The 17,013-nt window shown below is 38.0% G+C and overlaps 1 protein-coding gene across 4 annotated transcripts in view; it reads left to right on the top strand.

Annotated features, from left to right (window-relative positions):
• kcnip4a (potassium voltage-gated channel interacting protein 4a) overlaps positions 1–17,013 on the top strand; it is a 261,287-nt gene that overhangs the window by 241,654 nt on the left and 2,620 nt on the right. For all 4 annotated transcript variants that reach the window (XM_049482709.1, XM_049482710.1, XM_049482711.1 and 1 more), the window contains exons 3-6: positions 10,400–10,469; positions 14,800–14,870; positions 15,417–15,524; positions 15,630–15,734. In XM_049482709.1, coding sequence (XP_049338666.1) covers positions 10,400–10,469; positions 14,800–14,870; positions 15,417–15,524; positions 15,630–15,734 — 354 coding nt within the window. The remainder of the gene's footprint in view (positions 1–10,399; positions 10,470–14,799; positions 14,871–15,416; positions 15,525–15,629; positions 15,735–17,013) is intronic.

The following is a 17,013-nucleotide window of genomic DNA, read 5'->3' as shown; positions in this document are numbered from 1 at the left end:
CCTAGAAAAATTGGACACTCTAAATTGTCAGTTGTGGGCAGTAGGGGCTCAGGGTTTAGAGCACCAGGCCATCCATCGGCAACAAGGTTGTGGGCTCAATACCTGGGTTTGGCGGGCTGCCATCAGGCCAATTACCCTCATTGCTTTCTGCTGCTATGGGAACATGTTCTCACAGTACATCTCAAGTGTTTGGTTGTCTTGTCTTATTACAGGCCTGCACTCATGCCTTACTGGGATTTTATTTATTTTTTCTAAAATTTAGGCACAGGGCAGTCAATACCCACACACGTAGCTATTTAGTTTTGTGTGTCTTTATATTGTTTATATGTAATTATACCACAGTTAGTTTCAAACCCTGCGATGTAATTGGCTAAAAGGCGTTGTAAGTGTGCCGTTATCAGCCGGTAATGCACTGTAACTGAAGATCTCCATATATTACTCCGCCACATACAGGTAGCAACGATGCAGTGTACAAACTTAAAAGTATCTTTAGTTTCAAGCCATTTTACACACTTTTAGCTGGGGTTAGTTTTCAGTGAACATCAGTGCACTTTTGTAGGTCACACTGGATGTGGAGTGTCTGCTAAATGCCATAAATGTAAATGTAAATCAGGTGTCCCTTTCCTGTCACAGATGGTGCCTCTTCATCACGTAAAGAGACAAAAGGCACTAGACTCTGATGACAGGCAGACTCTGATGAAGTCTGGCTTTTAGGCCGTAGCACTTAGGTGCTCCTGGGACGCCTCTCAAAATCTATGTTTAGCAGACTCTTTCCAAACATTTAAGGCTATGTAAACACTACGTCCCTCTAAAGCATCATATAATGTCACGTAATCACTTCTTAGACCTGCCTTGGCCACCTTAGCTACAGGCCATTGCAGACATCCCAAGTTGCAAAAATTAATTTCAGTTAATCCCCAGACCTGATCCACCAATCTAATATAACTTTACCTTTTATATACGTCCAGGAGGGGGAAAAACACTGCCCACGCACACTATAAACTGTTTGGCTGACTCAGACTCTTTGCAGAGAACAGGCCAATCAGAACCCTCTCTGTTTTGCATGCGCTTCATGAATATGCACATGAGGGGAACGCTTTCCTCTACCTTTCCCTTTCTTTCACACTTTCTTTGTTGGAGATTTTTTCTGACCTGAGGGCATCAGGGAACTGTTATTGATATGCAGTAGAATCCCACGACTTCCGGGAGACTTGGGAAGTCTGCCATTGCTTGCCTATAATACTGCACCCATATCAGAAGCAGAGACAACCTTAAACAAGGCTTCACTTCAAAAACATTCTTCATTTCAAAAGCCAGCCCTGTGCCCGTGTAAGCTAATTATTGAATGATCATGGATGACTAGACAGAAAAATACTTTTAATTACGCTTTGTTTATTTATAAACTGTAATGAGCCTGCTGATGCTCCTCCAGTCTAAAAGATGTTAATAGAACTTTTGACTGGTGGGCAGCTTGAAGTAGTTGATGGGGCATTGTGAGAAAAGCAGGATCTCTTTAGATGGTAATTACGCCGACTCTGTCTCATCCTGTGTGCATACCAGGCAGAGGATGACAGCTACACAAAACATTCCCTTTTAATTAACCAGAGCTCAGTATAACAACAAAGCACACACAGCCCCTTGATGCCACGGTCGTGTGTTGTTAGATTAGCCACCATAAGCTGTTGTGGGCTGTTTATTTACTTGCTTTATCACAATCTAATTTGAAGATTCTCTAGTTTCGCTCTCAAGGTACTGCTAAAGAAGAATGTTAAGTGTATGGTAATATAAGATTGATGATAGCATCGTAAATGCAACATGCTTTCTGATTGTACTCATTAATCATGCGGGTGTGTTACATACAGGGTCTGAAAATGGCACGTGCACCATCCACCGGTGTATGATGTAAAAAGGACAAGTTGCTATATTAAGCTCCTACTGTATCTTCAGCACTTTCACTAATAGAGTTAGCTGTGTATGTAAAGGCTGAGGTACAGGATTTAATAAATAGAGCTTTAGAGTTTGTCTTTTTTACGCTCATTGATTTGTCATAACATTAACACCACCACTTTGTTTCTTTTTGCTGAAAATGACCCACCAGCCATATAATACCTGCTCTGTGGTGGCAATGTGGGATCATGACTATTGAAGAACAGGGTGGAAGGAGATAGCAAAGTATGCAGAGAAACAGATACAGGACTACAGTCTGTAGTTATAGAATTACAAAATGCTGCTATGTTTTGATGGACTGATACGATAGAATACGAGTTTAGAAACAAGGAGTTGGTGATAATATAATAGATGATTATATAAGTAATGTAGGCTAAGCTCAAAAACCTGATTAGTTTGCAGGGTGTCATTATCCCATAGGGTAAAGATAAGCAGACGCTTCCTATTGTAATTGGATTTGCCTTTACATTTAGCTTTCTTTTTTATTTTTCAACAGAAATGTAAGCCCAATCCCATTTCACCCCTTGGTCTTACCACTTAGATTTCCCCTCTGTTTCCCATGTTCGTGCATAGGGGTGGGGTATTCCGATTCTTGGTATGCTGGAGGGGTAGGGGTTTCCTAACCTTTAAAAAATGCTTAATTGTGATCACAGGTTCAACTGTGCTAAAAGCGTGAATGATGTGACGGTGTACGCACATACTCACAATATGCAAATCAGTCAATCAGTAATACCGCCCCCCTGCTGACGTCCAACCATCTGCAGCTCACTGCTATCAGAGGCACACTGCTGCTGCTGCAGCTCAGCTCTCCATAGCGCCCTGCCTCTAAACCCATACATCACCCAGTGCCCCTTCCAACTACTCCTCCCCCTTTTCAGCCTTTTTCAAATTTGAACTGAGGGGGGAGTCAGAAATATAGTAATGTTTTTTTTTTTCTGCTGATGTGCTGTTTTTTCTAATGGGTGTACAAATGTATAGAACATTAATCAGGCTTTTTAATGTCCTCTTGAGAAATCCAGCACTTAAGAGTGTAACCAGGATTAAATGTGTTAAAAGTGTTCATCAAATCACCACTGTTAAGGGAAAAAATAGAATGCTCTTTATAGCTTTTACAACTTGGCCCAGGACAGTGCTCTAATCTCAGCTCCATAGTGGCATATCCACAAAGTTTAGCAAATTAGCACCTAACGTTTCTTTTTAGACTGTGCAGCATCATACAGTCAATTTTTAGAGTAATGAGAGTTACTAAGTTACTAAGTTTTAGCAAAAATCTTTGCTTTTAAGGAAATCAGAGTATGCTGTTTACATGACCACTTAAATCATTAGATAACTGCAATAATCCACTTGAATTGAACTGATGCATGTGAACACACTGAATAAACTCCTTACACAATAAGAAAAAAGCTTTAGAAGTGGTGGTGCTGTAAGAAAAGGACCCACAGTACACTGGACATTTGAAGAAATGAAAGTTACACTTCTGACGGTTGTTCACAGTATACTCTCAACTGACTATCCATCTGGAGGACTGCATTAATAAGCACTGCATTACGCACTAGGGGGTTTAGCCAGGAAAGAGTGTCAATCTATATCTTTGCATACAGACACACACACACATACTAGGGCAGTTTAAGAGTAGCCAATTCACCTGATCTCCTAGTTTTTGAACTGTAGAAAGAAACTTGAGTCCCCAAATGAAATCCAAGCAGACTCTACCCAGACAGGGACTTGAACCCGGGCCCCTCAGAGCTCTGGAAATAACTTTAACAACACAGATATTTATACTATATTACGCTATTCTATGCACTAACCCTTAACCCTTCAGAAATGTGAGTAACATCCTTGACCTCTTTAAACCCTCTAGGGTTCGTCTGCAAATTCTTCTCTCTTTTAGCTGCATTTTAGCTTTCATAATAGATGAATATTTGATGCTAGATCAGAATAATTCATAGTAGTAACTGAATGATGATCACTTTAATGACTGCATAAGGTGACCTGGGTGCAGAGAGTTCATCACATAGGCATGGTCATTATATCTTTCTTACATAGAGGGTCAATACCTTTGTGTATTGAGAGGAATTTAAAAGGCAGTGGTTTATGTATGTGCACCGCAGTCAGCGGTATAGCTTAAGATTTCCTGCCACTGGTGAGACACAGCATAAATAATACATTCCTTCCCACATTGCCTTGTCTATTGGATGATGGGTTCATGCTGTATAATCAGATATTACTGAATAACAGTTTGCATTTTGGGTGGCATACCTAATTGGGTGGGTAGCTGCCACCTCTGCCTCCCAGGCTGGAGTTTTCAGAATGAAGAAGAATTGTCCCGAGATAAATATGGTTCCTGGGTAAATATCTGATTTAGAACAAAGGGCAGGAAAAGTGGAGCCTCCATGGCCTGCTTAACGTCTAACTTCATATCCCAAGTGGGAACTCAGATGAACTGAATGTGTTCTCACACACACACACACGCACACACCTCTGCACCTACTTCTGTAGCTCTGTAAATCGTGATAGTGCAGAAGCATTGAGCCAGACTCTCCAGCAATTGTCCAGAACTTTGAACAAGCACTTCTTGACCTGGTTATTTTAGGACTGAGTTCAGCAGAGCTCCTAGCTGATATTAGTCTCACCCTTGAACTGGAATTTAATACGCACAGGGACAGAGGAAGATGAAGTTCACTCTGAGGTCAGGCAGTCATGCTGCTGATGTCATGCTGCCTGCTTGAGCTCAAACAAACTCATAAACAAAGAATTATGAGCACACTGAAACACTGGTTTGATTCATGCTTCGCAATATGTGTTCATTAAGAGTTTATTAACAATCATAAACAGTCATATTACCTCCACAAGAGAGACTTTCACCTTGGTATCAAGGTCATCATTCACTGAAATGAGGAATATCAGTCATTAAAATGACTGCTACAACATTTGAAGCGTTGCATCTATGTTGCATCACGAGAGTGGGCAAATTAGTTCACTAGCATTTCTCAATCTTATCTCTGAATTCTAATCTTTTTTCTGTGTTTTTTAACCGAATATCTTTATATTTTGCATATTAATCTTTTTCCTCTCCCTCTTTTTCATCTGTTGATTACCACAGAGGATGTTTTCAACCCTTGTTCTCAATCATAAAATTAAACTGAACGCCTGTTGACTCAAAACACACATGCAATAGACACCTATGAGAAGATGCTTCAGGCATTTCGAGATTTCGAAAGTGAACAAATGCTGGAGGATCCTTTAGTTCAGCTCATATTTTCATTACTGTCATTCTGTGTTTCTAAATGAGTGTCTCATTAGAAAAATTAGACTTGTTTGTTAAAGTAGAAATATGTGTAATACCAGTTACCAGTTAACAGTTAACGGACACACCTGGGGCTCTTGAGTGGTCTAGCGGACTAAAGCGCTGCCACTATGATCAGGAGATTGCCGGTTCGAATCCTGGTTATGTAGCTTGCCATCGGCTACCGAATCCCTGAGAGAGCATAACTGGTTTTGGCCCTTCTCCCCAAAGGGTGATGTCATTCAGCACAAGGCGTCTGTGAGCTGATGTATCGGAACCGAGTTGCTGTGCTTTCATCAGCAGCAGTTTAAAAAGAGGCAGTGGCTGACTTCACATGTATCGGAGGAGGCATGTGCTAGTCTTTACCTTCCTGGTGTTGATGGGGGGAGTGCTAATGAGTGGTTAGGGTAATTGGCTTTGTAAATTGGGAGAAAATAGGATACAAATTATTTCAAAGACAGACACACCTTCTGATTCAATGTTCTTCATTTTTTTATTTATTTTCTACATTGTAGATTAATACACTGCCAGGCCAAAAAGAAATGAGGTCAGCTGACTACCTGAATATACTGAAAATAGACCAGGTTATTCGTTATTCCATCAATGGATTTTTTCTTCCCTGATGACACGGGCATATGATGACAGGATTCATCAGGCTGGAATTGTGAATGAGTGATTCAGGGAGCATGAAATCATCGTTTTCACACATGGATTGTTCACCACAGAGTCCAGATCTTAACCTTATTGAGAATCTTTGGGATGTGCTGGAGAAGCTTTGTGCAGTGGTCAGACTCTACCATCATCAATGCTGCTGCAAGATCTTGGTGAAAAATGAATGCAACACTGGATTTAAATAAATCTTGTGACATTGCAGAAGCTTATTGAAACAATACCACAGTGAATGCATACTGCAATCAAAGCTAAAGGTGGTCCAAAAAATATTAGTGTGTGACCCTTTTTTTATGGTTACCTTTTTTTTGGCCAGGCAGTTTAATGAAGACATGAAAACAATTAAGGGACACATATAGAATTACTTATTGCCTTCACTAAACTAACCTAACCTGCCCTGACCTAAACTGTAAACTGAGATGGTGATTTGAGGTGATTTGGGATTAGCTAGAGCTTCACAGTGTGAGGAAAAAGCAGCAACTATTGTTTAGCACCTCCAGGAACTCCTTTAAGACACTGAGAAAACTATTCCAGGTGACTCTGAGATTAAAATACCAAGAGTGTGCAGATCTGTCCTTAAAGCTAAATGCGGCTACTTTATTTTAGAAGAATCTACAGTATAAAACATATTCTGGTTTAACATTTTTTGTTTACAGAATTATTCTGCATGTGTTCCTAAAACGAGTGTGGCAGATTGAGATGGATAATTTTTTGGTAATCATACAGAATCAGAAATAGATTTTTTCTTTTTTTATTTCTAGTAAACAGCTAAAATGCCTCTTTGGCACAGTTTATACCAATTTCTCACACAAATTTGTATACCCTCAATAACCCTTTCAATAACCTCCAATAGCCTTTAATAGTCTTCAGTAGCCTTCAACAGTCTAACCTTGCAGCCGTGGTGTGTCCACTAAACTCCGTAGTTATAAACATCCTGAGGTTAGCAGCGCGATAACTGACCTGTTTATAATGTAATCCCAGCAGTGACTCATGCTCTAAACGGCTGCTGTTAGCTGATTGGGCTGAAAGATGAACTGTAGAGAGCTGTATTATTCGGTTACAAAAATCTTTATTTCATACACAGAAGAACTTAAAAATTGTAAAAACGCTCCAGACTGGCTGAGCTGAGCCCTGTAGCCCGTGGCTGGGCTGTAGCTCTGACTCAGTAAAGACTGCGGACTTGTGGTGCTGCTGCTGCAGCTCCCACTAGTGGTTGGATGAGGAACTGCTAAATCTGAGGAAATGCTATGTTCTTAACAGCTCACAATTTTTGATTTTATATTTATTAAGCCTTATTTCAGTTAATAATTTCAAAGTTAATATAACTTGATGTCATTTCTATTCACTTGAATAGTTTGGTTCTTGATTGATGGAGTTTTTGGATTTCATGACATGACAAATTAAAAGGATTTATGTTAATAGAGCAACAAGCAAACATTTTTTCCATGCAACTGTAATATTTGATTGAATAAATAATATATTGAGAGTTATTTAACATTAAGGAGTAATTACATTCATTTACATATATTACATTTGGTTACATTTTATTACATTTATAAGTTACATCTGGCCCTCGGAGGACAGCCAATATGCCAATGTGGCCCTCGGCCAAAATGAGTTTGACACCCCTGCCTTAGAGAGACTCTGAGAGAGAGAAGAGTTAAGTAGACAGATGCTCATATATCTTAGTGTTGTTTTTTCTCTTGTGTGTTGCTGTTTTGTCTTTGGACTGCATGCAACAAAAGAATTCAACACAAAAAATAAAAAAACAATGTGGCTGCGCTCCCACCACCACCGTTGTCATCTGATCCCATTTCTTTTTTAGGCAAGCAGGTCCAATAAAACAGAAAGTGAAAAACAAATCATTGATGTTAATTGGCCAAAGTTTATGAGGAAAGTTATTTTATGCTAGATCTCTTTTCACAGTGAAGAAAGCACAGTTTACCTCAGTGAACTGTAAGAGTTAACACCTACAGATCTTACAGGCATTGATGATTTCCCTCAATATTCTAATAACCGTAAGTTGTTGCTACTGCAGGTTAAATAGGCCCATAGTCTAAGAAGCCTTCGCGGCTTTTCCACTGCTTCTCTCCTTCCTTTGGTCTTTTCGCAAGCTATTCTGCACACAACCAGAGGGAATGCTGTAATTGGGTTGTTTACCTTGCCCTAAAAACTAGGAGCTACTCCATAATAATTCTCCATTCACGCTATTCCACTCTCCAGAGCTCCACTCTTTACTCTTGGATAAAGCCAGTGAATAGGACCCAGGTGGACTTTTTCACAATATCAGGCCTTTTAAATATTCTCTTATCTATGAAGTCATTGTGCTCTGTTCCTTCTAAGGCTCCAGATTTTCCAGCTGCTCTGCAGTGGATAATGAATTGGAGCTACTTACTGCTCCTAGCGCTTCGGTCTGATAATGGACACACTAATGCATGTGCAAAGTCTGTCCCTGGTGTGTAATTAGACTTCTTTTGAGATCATCGCTGTGTTCATAAAGCAGACTCATTTTAAAAGTATGAGCATAATGTTATTTGATTAGATTTGCTCTTTGCTGGCATATGGAGGGAGAAAGCATTAGTATAAAGTAGCAATAAAAGCCAACAATGCTCAGTTTCCCAAAAGTGCTGGATTTAGAAAGTGATCATTTTACTGTGGCCTTCCTGCTTCAGGACTTTGATACATCAGACTTTATTTACATACATAGCTAAAGGAGGGATCAATAGCTTTCTCTCTCTCTCTTTCTCTCTATCAATTGCTCAAATAAGCAGTCTTTTATGCATGCGTATACTGTAGCTTTCATTTTGTAAACCTCTCCCTGAGTAGTATTTTTGTTTATTTGTTTGTTTGCCCAGATCCCCCATCCCATTTCAAGCTAATGGTTCTGAATGAATGGTCAGTCTGGGGTGATGCTTAGTCTTTATTAAAAAGCAGAAAGTAATAAATCAGTTACACAGTTGACATGCAATTCTGTGCTCAATGGAAAATTACACTCAAGTTCTTTATCAGGAACATCCAGTACATCACTTATGCATCATCTTATACTCGAATCCTGTTCATGTAGCTTGCCATCAGCTACCGGAGACCTGAGATTGCACAATTAGTCTTGCTCTTTCTCCACATCACTCCAAAGGGTGATGTCGGTCAGCACAAAGGCATCTGTGAGCTGATGTATCGGAACCGACTCGCCCTCCTGGTGTTGAGCATCACTAGTGATAGGGGGAGTCTAATGAGTTGGTTGGGTAATTGGTCGTGTAAATTGGGGAGAAAATGATAAAAAAAAAGTATTCACACACCGAGAACCCCTCTCTTTCCACCTCACACACACAAACACACACACAGCGAGCCCCCCTCTCTCTCTCCACCTCCACCCAAAGTTACTTTTTTAAAGGAGCACTCAGTGATCAGATTAATTTATCAAAGTAACTATGCCATCATTGCTAAGCAAGTATATATCAAGCTATACCTGTAAGAATCATCAGGCATGCTACAATCTCCTACATACCTCTGTAACATCTTTTAACTGTATGTGTGCTTCTGAATATGAGTGTCTTTTATAAATGATGACAGTTACACATTTCTTAAGAATAAAATAAAAAAATCATATTTCTTATTGCTTTGTCAGTGATGTGAACATAACTATCGCCAGTTACATTGCCAAATATAATTAGTCTTATCCAATAAGGCAAAACAAAGGAACAAAATCCCCAGAATGAAGTAGAAAGTGAATATGATACAAGGACAGCTCTGGCCTCTAGCTACTGCTGCAGCCTCCTGCTTCAGCATATTAAAATGGCCTTACAGAACATTATAATGACATTTTATTTTTTTAAGCACGGGCTGACACTTTCAGTTTGTAGCATTAACATATCAATACGAAAAGCAGCACAAATATAACCTTTAAGGGCTTTTGAAAGTCAGGAGTAGATGGATTTCTTCTGAAGCCCAGCTCTCTCAGCGCTTTGCTGGTATTTCCTCCTCCTTTGTATTAATGATGCTCCTCCGCTGAGGCTGCCTTATCTGTTAAGCACTTGGGTAAATTCCATTTGAGCGCTCTTGCTATAAATCAGGAGTGAGCCTCACCATTCATTATAAGCGCTGAATCAGCTATAATGATTCAATGAAGACTAATCATCTCTCACAACACTGAGAAACATGAATAAAGCCTCCAGACAACAATGGCTTCCTCAGGCCTTATGGGAGCAGCTCTGTGGAATGAGCCACCATCACTGCACACATGCAGCTTATAGCATATTGTGCTCGCGTATTAAAGTGATGTTTTGTGCTTATTACTTCTCATTTTCCTCAGTCAAGCGCATTTTGGCTGTTTTGAAAGGGCTTCTCAGACAATTTATATAAAGCTGTTTTGTAATATTGTGCACAATACAGTATTGTAGCTCATATTCAAAATGGTGCTATCTGTAAAAGACCTTTATAAAGAAACCTGCTTTCAGAGATAATAGCACACCATTAAAGTAATGATTCCATTTCTTACAGGAGTGTCCAAGTGGCGTGGTCAATGAAGACACGTTTAAGGACATTTACTCTCAGTTCTTCCCACAAGGAGGTCAGTATATCTGTGGCTATTATCTATCATTTTCCATCACATGTACAGCCACATTTGCTGGAGCTGGAAAACTGTTATTTTCAGTTCAAAGAAGGTCAGTGTAGCAGCATGTCGACAGAGCAATGATGTGAAGATAGAAAGCAATAAAGCACAGTAGTGTTGGAAAAACAGATTGTCTATACCAGTGTGAAAATCAGAACAGTACTCAGACTGGGTTTACAAAAGTGTCATTTCTAAAGTGTCATTCCTAAATATATTTTTTTAACTTCCTAAGACCCAAACTCTTGTGTGGCATGCATTTTTTATTTCTCTTTGCTATTTGGTCTGTTTGGCACCTGATCAGTGTAAAAACAAAGAATTATCTTTTTACATGATGTAGTTTCTGAGACAAATGATGTCCACATATGAAGACTTTAGTTTTATATGTCAATAGAACAATTAGTTATGATGTGCAAAACATTTAATTAGAGCCTGAACACAGCAGCATTTTTTGCCTGAGTACAAAACATAAGTAGAAACAACAATTGTGCCCCTTTGGGCAATACGGTTGCTGCTTCAGTGCTGCTTCAACACGAAGACATAACACAGTACAAAAACATAAGCATTTACTGTATTTACTGTTCATTTAAATATCTGAACAAAATCGAAACTGTAACGTGTTAAACTCTTCTGCCACCACTAGGTGACAGTATAATGGCCTCATATGAGGACACTAGGCCCTTGCAGAGCAAACTTTGGTGTTGTGGTCTAGACAGCCCAACATGTGATGTCCAGACGCAGGTCCTAGGAGGTTAACTCTCTATGACATTCATTTTATTTTTGGGAGGAAAAATATCATTTTTGAAAGCTTTGTAGATATATCAAATATAACTTTCTACTTTGACTGTTGATAACAAACTGATCATTTAAATCACATGTTTTAGAGCAAGGAAGCACCCAAAACATGCAGGAATGTTCTAACACTGCCCAAAACAAGAGCATTACGCTTATCGTTGACTGTAAGAGTTAGCCTCTAACATGATCAGTGTAAATAGTTTACTGAATTTTAAAACACTTAGTTTCATTCTGTTTTTGGTAAAATCTTATAACACAGCTGGCTTTTTAGAGTGTTAAGGTATAACTTCTATGTAGTATGAACCAGTACATATACAGTAAATTACTTACCGGATCTTACTGGTACTTAAATATACATACAATTAAAGAAACCAGTGTAACTGGAGTGAAGCTTTCCTAACTGCCACAAACAGAGCCAAAATAATGTTTAAATAATATACAGATCACTTAAAAATTATGAGTTTGATTTTACCAAAGTAAAAACCTCTGGAATATAATCAGGAGGAAGATAGATGATCACAAGCCATCAAACCAAACTGAACTGCTTGATTTTTTGCACCAGGAGTGCCATAAAGTTATCCAAAAGCAGTGTGTAAGACTGGTGGAGGAGAACATGCCAAGATGCATTAAAACTCTTTCTTTGCATTATTCAGGGCCATTTCTTATTTCCTACAAATAAATGCTCTAAATGACAATATTTTTATTTAGAATTTGGGAGAAATGTTGTCTGTAGTTTATAGAATAAAACAACAATGTTCATTTTAATCGAAACATATGGTCTCTTATTTTTTTCCCAGAACTGTATGTATAAAACCCATACATGAAAATTACACCACATGTTTTGGAAAAATGGGAAATGTCAGAGTTACCCATTTATTTATAATTACATTTAAGTACCAGTATGACAAGTATTTTATATGTACTGGTTCATACAGAGATTGTAGAGATTTTTGGGAAATTACATGGTAAATGTCAGAAAGCTCTCTTGTTTATGGTTGTCCTCATTTCTTTAATTGTACCTACTTATCAGTACCAGTAAGACACGGTAAAAGTAATTTGTATGTATTGGTTCATGCAGAGAAGTCACATCGGAAGTTAAGAGAGCTTAAAGTGTAAAACACAGGCTGTATTATTAAGTGTTACACTGTTTTTTCTCCATTCTGCCATCCTTAATACATATCAACATTAAAAGTGTTGTGTGCTGAATACAATAAGCTGTACAATGCATCATAAAAAACATTACAAACTACCTATATTAAAAGCAACTTTTTTGAGTTAAGACATAATGGAATTTTGAATTTTTGAGAAAAGGACCAGAAGAACTCCTCTTTCCTACTTTACCATTTTCATGAATCACTTCACACGTTCTTCTACCTTGACCCCTTCTCCTTAATCTTCTCCAAGGTTAACCACAGCTCCTACCACAAAGCTTTCCTGAACTCCAGTCCAAAGTGTTCTGAGTTGACCTCCCCAATTCAGGTTTCTAGGACATGGTCCAGAGTAGTAAATTAGTGAGCATCTTAAGAGCTTAAGAATTCTTGTATGTTTTTTATTTTATTATAATTTTTTTTTATGAAACCAGCCTCTGATTTGTAATTTCAGCACTACTGTAAACTCCTCTGCACATTTATATAAATGATTATTGTAATATTGTGCACAATTCTGAATTTGAAGTTTTCAAAACTAACAGAGTTTTTCAAAGAAACCTGCTTTTAGAGATAACAGCACACGTTAAGAACAGAAAAAAAATATTAATATAATTTGTTTTCGAAAAATAATTAAGAAAACAAACTGAAACTGATTGATATGCTTTTTTTCTAGAAATGTGGTTTCTGTCTGGTGTACACTATTGCATGAGCTTCCCTGTAGTATCATTTAAAAGAAAAATATCAAAACTGACGGATAGAAAATAAATTGGGCATATCGTATGTATCAAAAACACAGTAACTGATCACATTTGGGAATAAAGATTGCAGTGGAAGTGGCTGTTGTTGTTTGCTCTTGTCAATCAGCCAAGCTAAGTAATTCTGGGATTTGTAGTTCTCCAGAGCTTCTTTTATAACTGAACCTTTGAGGATTTGACTAGGGTTTCACTTTGTAACACTATGTAAATAAAATGCTTACAGAAATCCTCCATCTGCTTCTGATTATTGCTTTTAGGACTATTCTAATAGCCTTGAAGACATTACCTCACTGTTGATGAACTCCAAGTGAATCATTATTCCGTTTGATGTGAAGAACAAATGCCAGTGCTTACAGGATCTGTGCTGAATACAAAACAAAGCTAATCATATTAAATTATGCTACAGGCCAAAATATGCCAATGAATACCCAACGAATACTGCTACTGTACACAATAATGTCTTTTTAAATTCAACATACTTTAACTTGTTTAATTTGCTTTATACAGCTCTGGAAAAAATAAATAAGAGACCACTTAAAAATGACGAGTTTCTTTGATTTTACCAAATTGAAAACCTCTGGAATATAATCAAGAGGAAGATGGATGATCACAAGCCATCAAACCAAACTGAACTGCTTGACTTTTTGCACCAGAAGTGACAAAGTTATTCAAAAGTAGTGTGTAAGACTGGTGGAGGAGAACATTCCAAGATGCAAGAAAACTGTGAAAAACAGGGAATTTCTGAACTCTTAAAACTTTATGAATATAAACTTGTTTTCTTTGCATTATTTGAGGTCTGAAAGCTCTGCATCTTTTTTATTATTTCAGCCATTTCACATTTTCTGCAAATAAATGTTCTTAATGACTATTTATATTTGGAATTTGGAAGAAATGTTGTCTTTAGTTTATAGAATAAAACAACAATGTTCATTTTACTCAAACATATAACTATAAATAGCAAAATTAGAGAATCTGATTCAGAAACTGAAGGGATCTCTTAATTTTTAGTTAGGAGAATTCTTTGTAGTTCTATAGTTACAGACTGTAGTCCTGTATCTGTTTCTCTGCAGAAGCAATGTGCTATTAAAATACCAATTCACCAAAGTCAGAGCGCACCTGTCTCTTCAAGGGAATGACATGTAAAACACTGGTTTATTTCACTGTACGCCCAAAATACAGCTTTGATTAATTAAGATATTAGTTCATTCAACTATTCCCGGTCCAGCAGTGACACTGGTGTTTAAAGGTGTTTAAAAACTCTAGCAGTACTGCTGTCTTTAATACACTGGTACAAGCACAACACACACTAACATATTAACACACCAGCACTATTTGATAATGACCCACCACCCAAAAAACCCAAAGTGTGAAATAAGGATCAGATACAGCACTACACACTACAATTATAAAACTACAAAGTGATCCTATATGCAGGTAAGTGGAATAAATGTTTTGGCTGATAAGTGTATATTAATATTAGACCTTGCACCCTGAACTCAAGCTCTGTATGTAGTACTTAGATTATAATGTAGTGTCATATAACTATACATAAATAATGAAGATGATGATACAATGTTTTGCTTGCTGTTTCAGATGCGTCCACATATGCACATTTTCTCTTTAATGCGTTCGACACAGACCACAACGGCTCCGTGAGTTTTGAAGTAAGTAACACTGCCATGTTTAATATTTCATGCTTGCACATGCTGTGCAGTTATAGAGCCCAGCCTCACAGTGATGCTATATTTCTGAGCCTCCTCTGAGAACACCTGTCCAACTTCATATTTCTGCTGCTTTTATTGGCTGTATTCTCTTTCTGTTTTAAAGAACACGATAAAACACATTTCAGCAGCACATAAAAGCTTACGCTCAGACCACGAGGCTGCAGGACGCGTCTCGCTGCTCCACACAGCAGTTTTATTTATTAAAAAGCACTGTATGGCCTACAGCGCGTTGGCAATTAAAGAAAATAAGAATGTCGTCGTTATCATTTTTAATAAATGAAAGTTGGATTTGTACTGTAATTATAAGCGAGAAACTTGTCTGTTCCATGAATGTCCTCAGGCCTGTGGGTTATTTCACAAGCCGTGTAGGACGTACATTCTTTGTAGTTTTTTGATGCTTGCTGAGTTGTGTGCCCTTTTAGTTCTGTAACTAAAGAGAGCTTTGAATCATTCTGATCGCTGCCCTTATTCTTGATTCAATTGCAGGATTTTGTAATGGGCCTATCCATTCTCCTCAGAGGCACCGTCCAGGAGAAGCTCAACTGGGCCTTTAACCTGTATGATATTAATAAAGATGGATATATAACAAAAGAGGTATAATACAGAAAATAACATTTAAAGCAGAAAATACAATGTAAGTTCTTAAGAGTTAGAAGTTTTTATTAATATTTTAAATATATTGTTATTTCTGTCTTGCAGGAAATGTTAGACATCATGAAAGCCATCTATGACATGATGGGAAAATGCACATATCCTATTCTCAAAGAGGAAACTCCAAGACAACATGTGGAGATATTTTTCCAGGTATTTATTGTACATTGTTTGAACACACTAGCTAAACTTTACATTGTGTGCACATACCGCATGTTACAGACTGTAAGGCGCACTGGATTATAAGGCTCACTATCATCTAACATCTGTTTTCATACATAAAGCGCACTGGATTATAAGGCCCATTTTAAAGCTGATGTCAGTAAATTTGGGGGATTGAGGGCCCTCTCTGGTGAGAATGGGTAATTGCACAGAGAATGCAGAAGAATCATTTAAAATTGTGGGTGTGGTGCGGTCTCCTTTCAGAGCGGATGAATCCAGTTTCAGGTTATGTTCAGTCATAGAGAGAGAGAGAGAGAGAGAGAGAGAGAGAGAGAGAGAGCAGAAATGTCTTCAGAGAAAGTAAGCGAGTTGTTATATATGGTTCGGAGTTATATTAATATTATATTATATTAGTCTACACAGATTTCTCTAATGAAAAAAGTTTATTTGGGTAAGTAAAGTGCTTTTGTTTACTTACAGTAAGCTTAGATTTTCAGTATTTTAGCTTTGTTAGCAGCACCGCCCGACAGCGCTACACTGAGGAACCTGAGTGTTCCGGTAAGCCAGATAACCTCCAGTAACTTGCCTTTTTTGACTCTTGGAGAGACTTTAGCCACTTTTACTCCTTACACTAAGTCCCTGTTTGCCTTATTTTTGAACACATGGTTGTTTATTGTAATTTGGCTGTTGACATATATTTTTGTACAGTAGAAAGAAACAGTTTCTTCATATATCCCAGAAAGTCAGAGTTATTGAGATATGAATGTATTTATACTGCTTAAACAATAACTGCTAAAGTGGTTTAAGTAAAAGGAAGGCATTTCCTGAAAGCAATCAATCAATCTTACCAAATAATGTACTAACTGGTGTTTAAGGTGCTGAATTGCTTGTTTGTTTATGAGGAAGTTCATTTAGTAGTTTAGTTACGTAAGGGTTTAAGAAATAATTTTGTAATTAACGATAACTACGGTGGCCGAGAAAGCCCAGCGCAGTGCAAATAGAAAAGCGCTGCAAAAGCACAAAACACATCCATTACAACACAGGCGCAGCAAATAGAAAAACGCGCTGCAACTAGAAAAACGCGCTGCAAATAGAACCACAACACAACGGAAGTGAGTCACAACACAACGGAATTTTCCCGGGGGACCTAAAAAGATGCTGTACCAGCTGTGTACAAAGGACAATAAGTGGCAAACAAGCTTCTGAAAAGTAAGTTATGTTTATTAAAAGTTCTGCTTCACAAAACGCCTTGTTTGCCACTTATTGTCCT

Source organism: Astyanax mexicanus, chromosome 8 (assembly GCF_023375975.1).
Source record: "Astyanax mexicanus isolate ESR-SI-001 chromosome 8, AstMex3_surface, whole genome shotgun sequence".
Taxonomy (NCBI): Eukaryota; Metazoa; Chordata; class Actinopteri; order Characiformes; family Acestrorhamphidae; genus Astyanax; species Astyanax mexicanus.
Note: the sequence above shows the minus strand (reverse complement) of the source record. Positions and strands in the feature narration are given on the sequence as shown.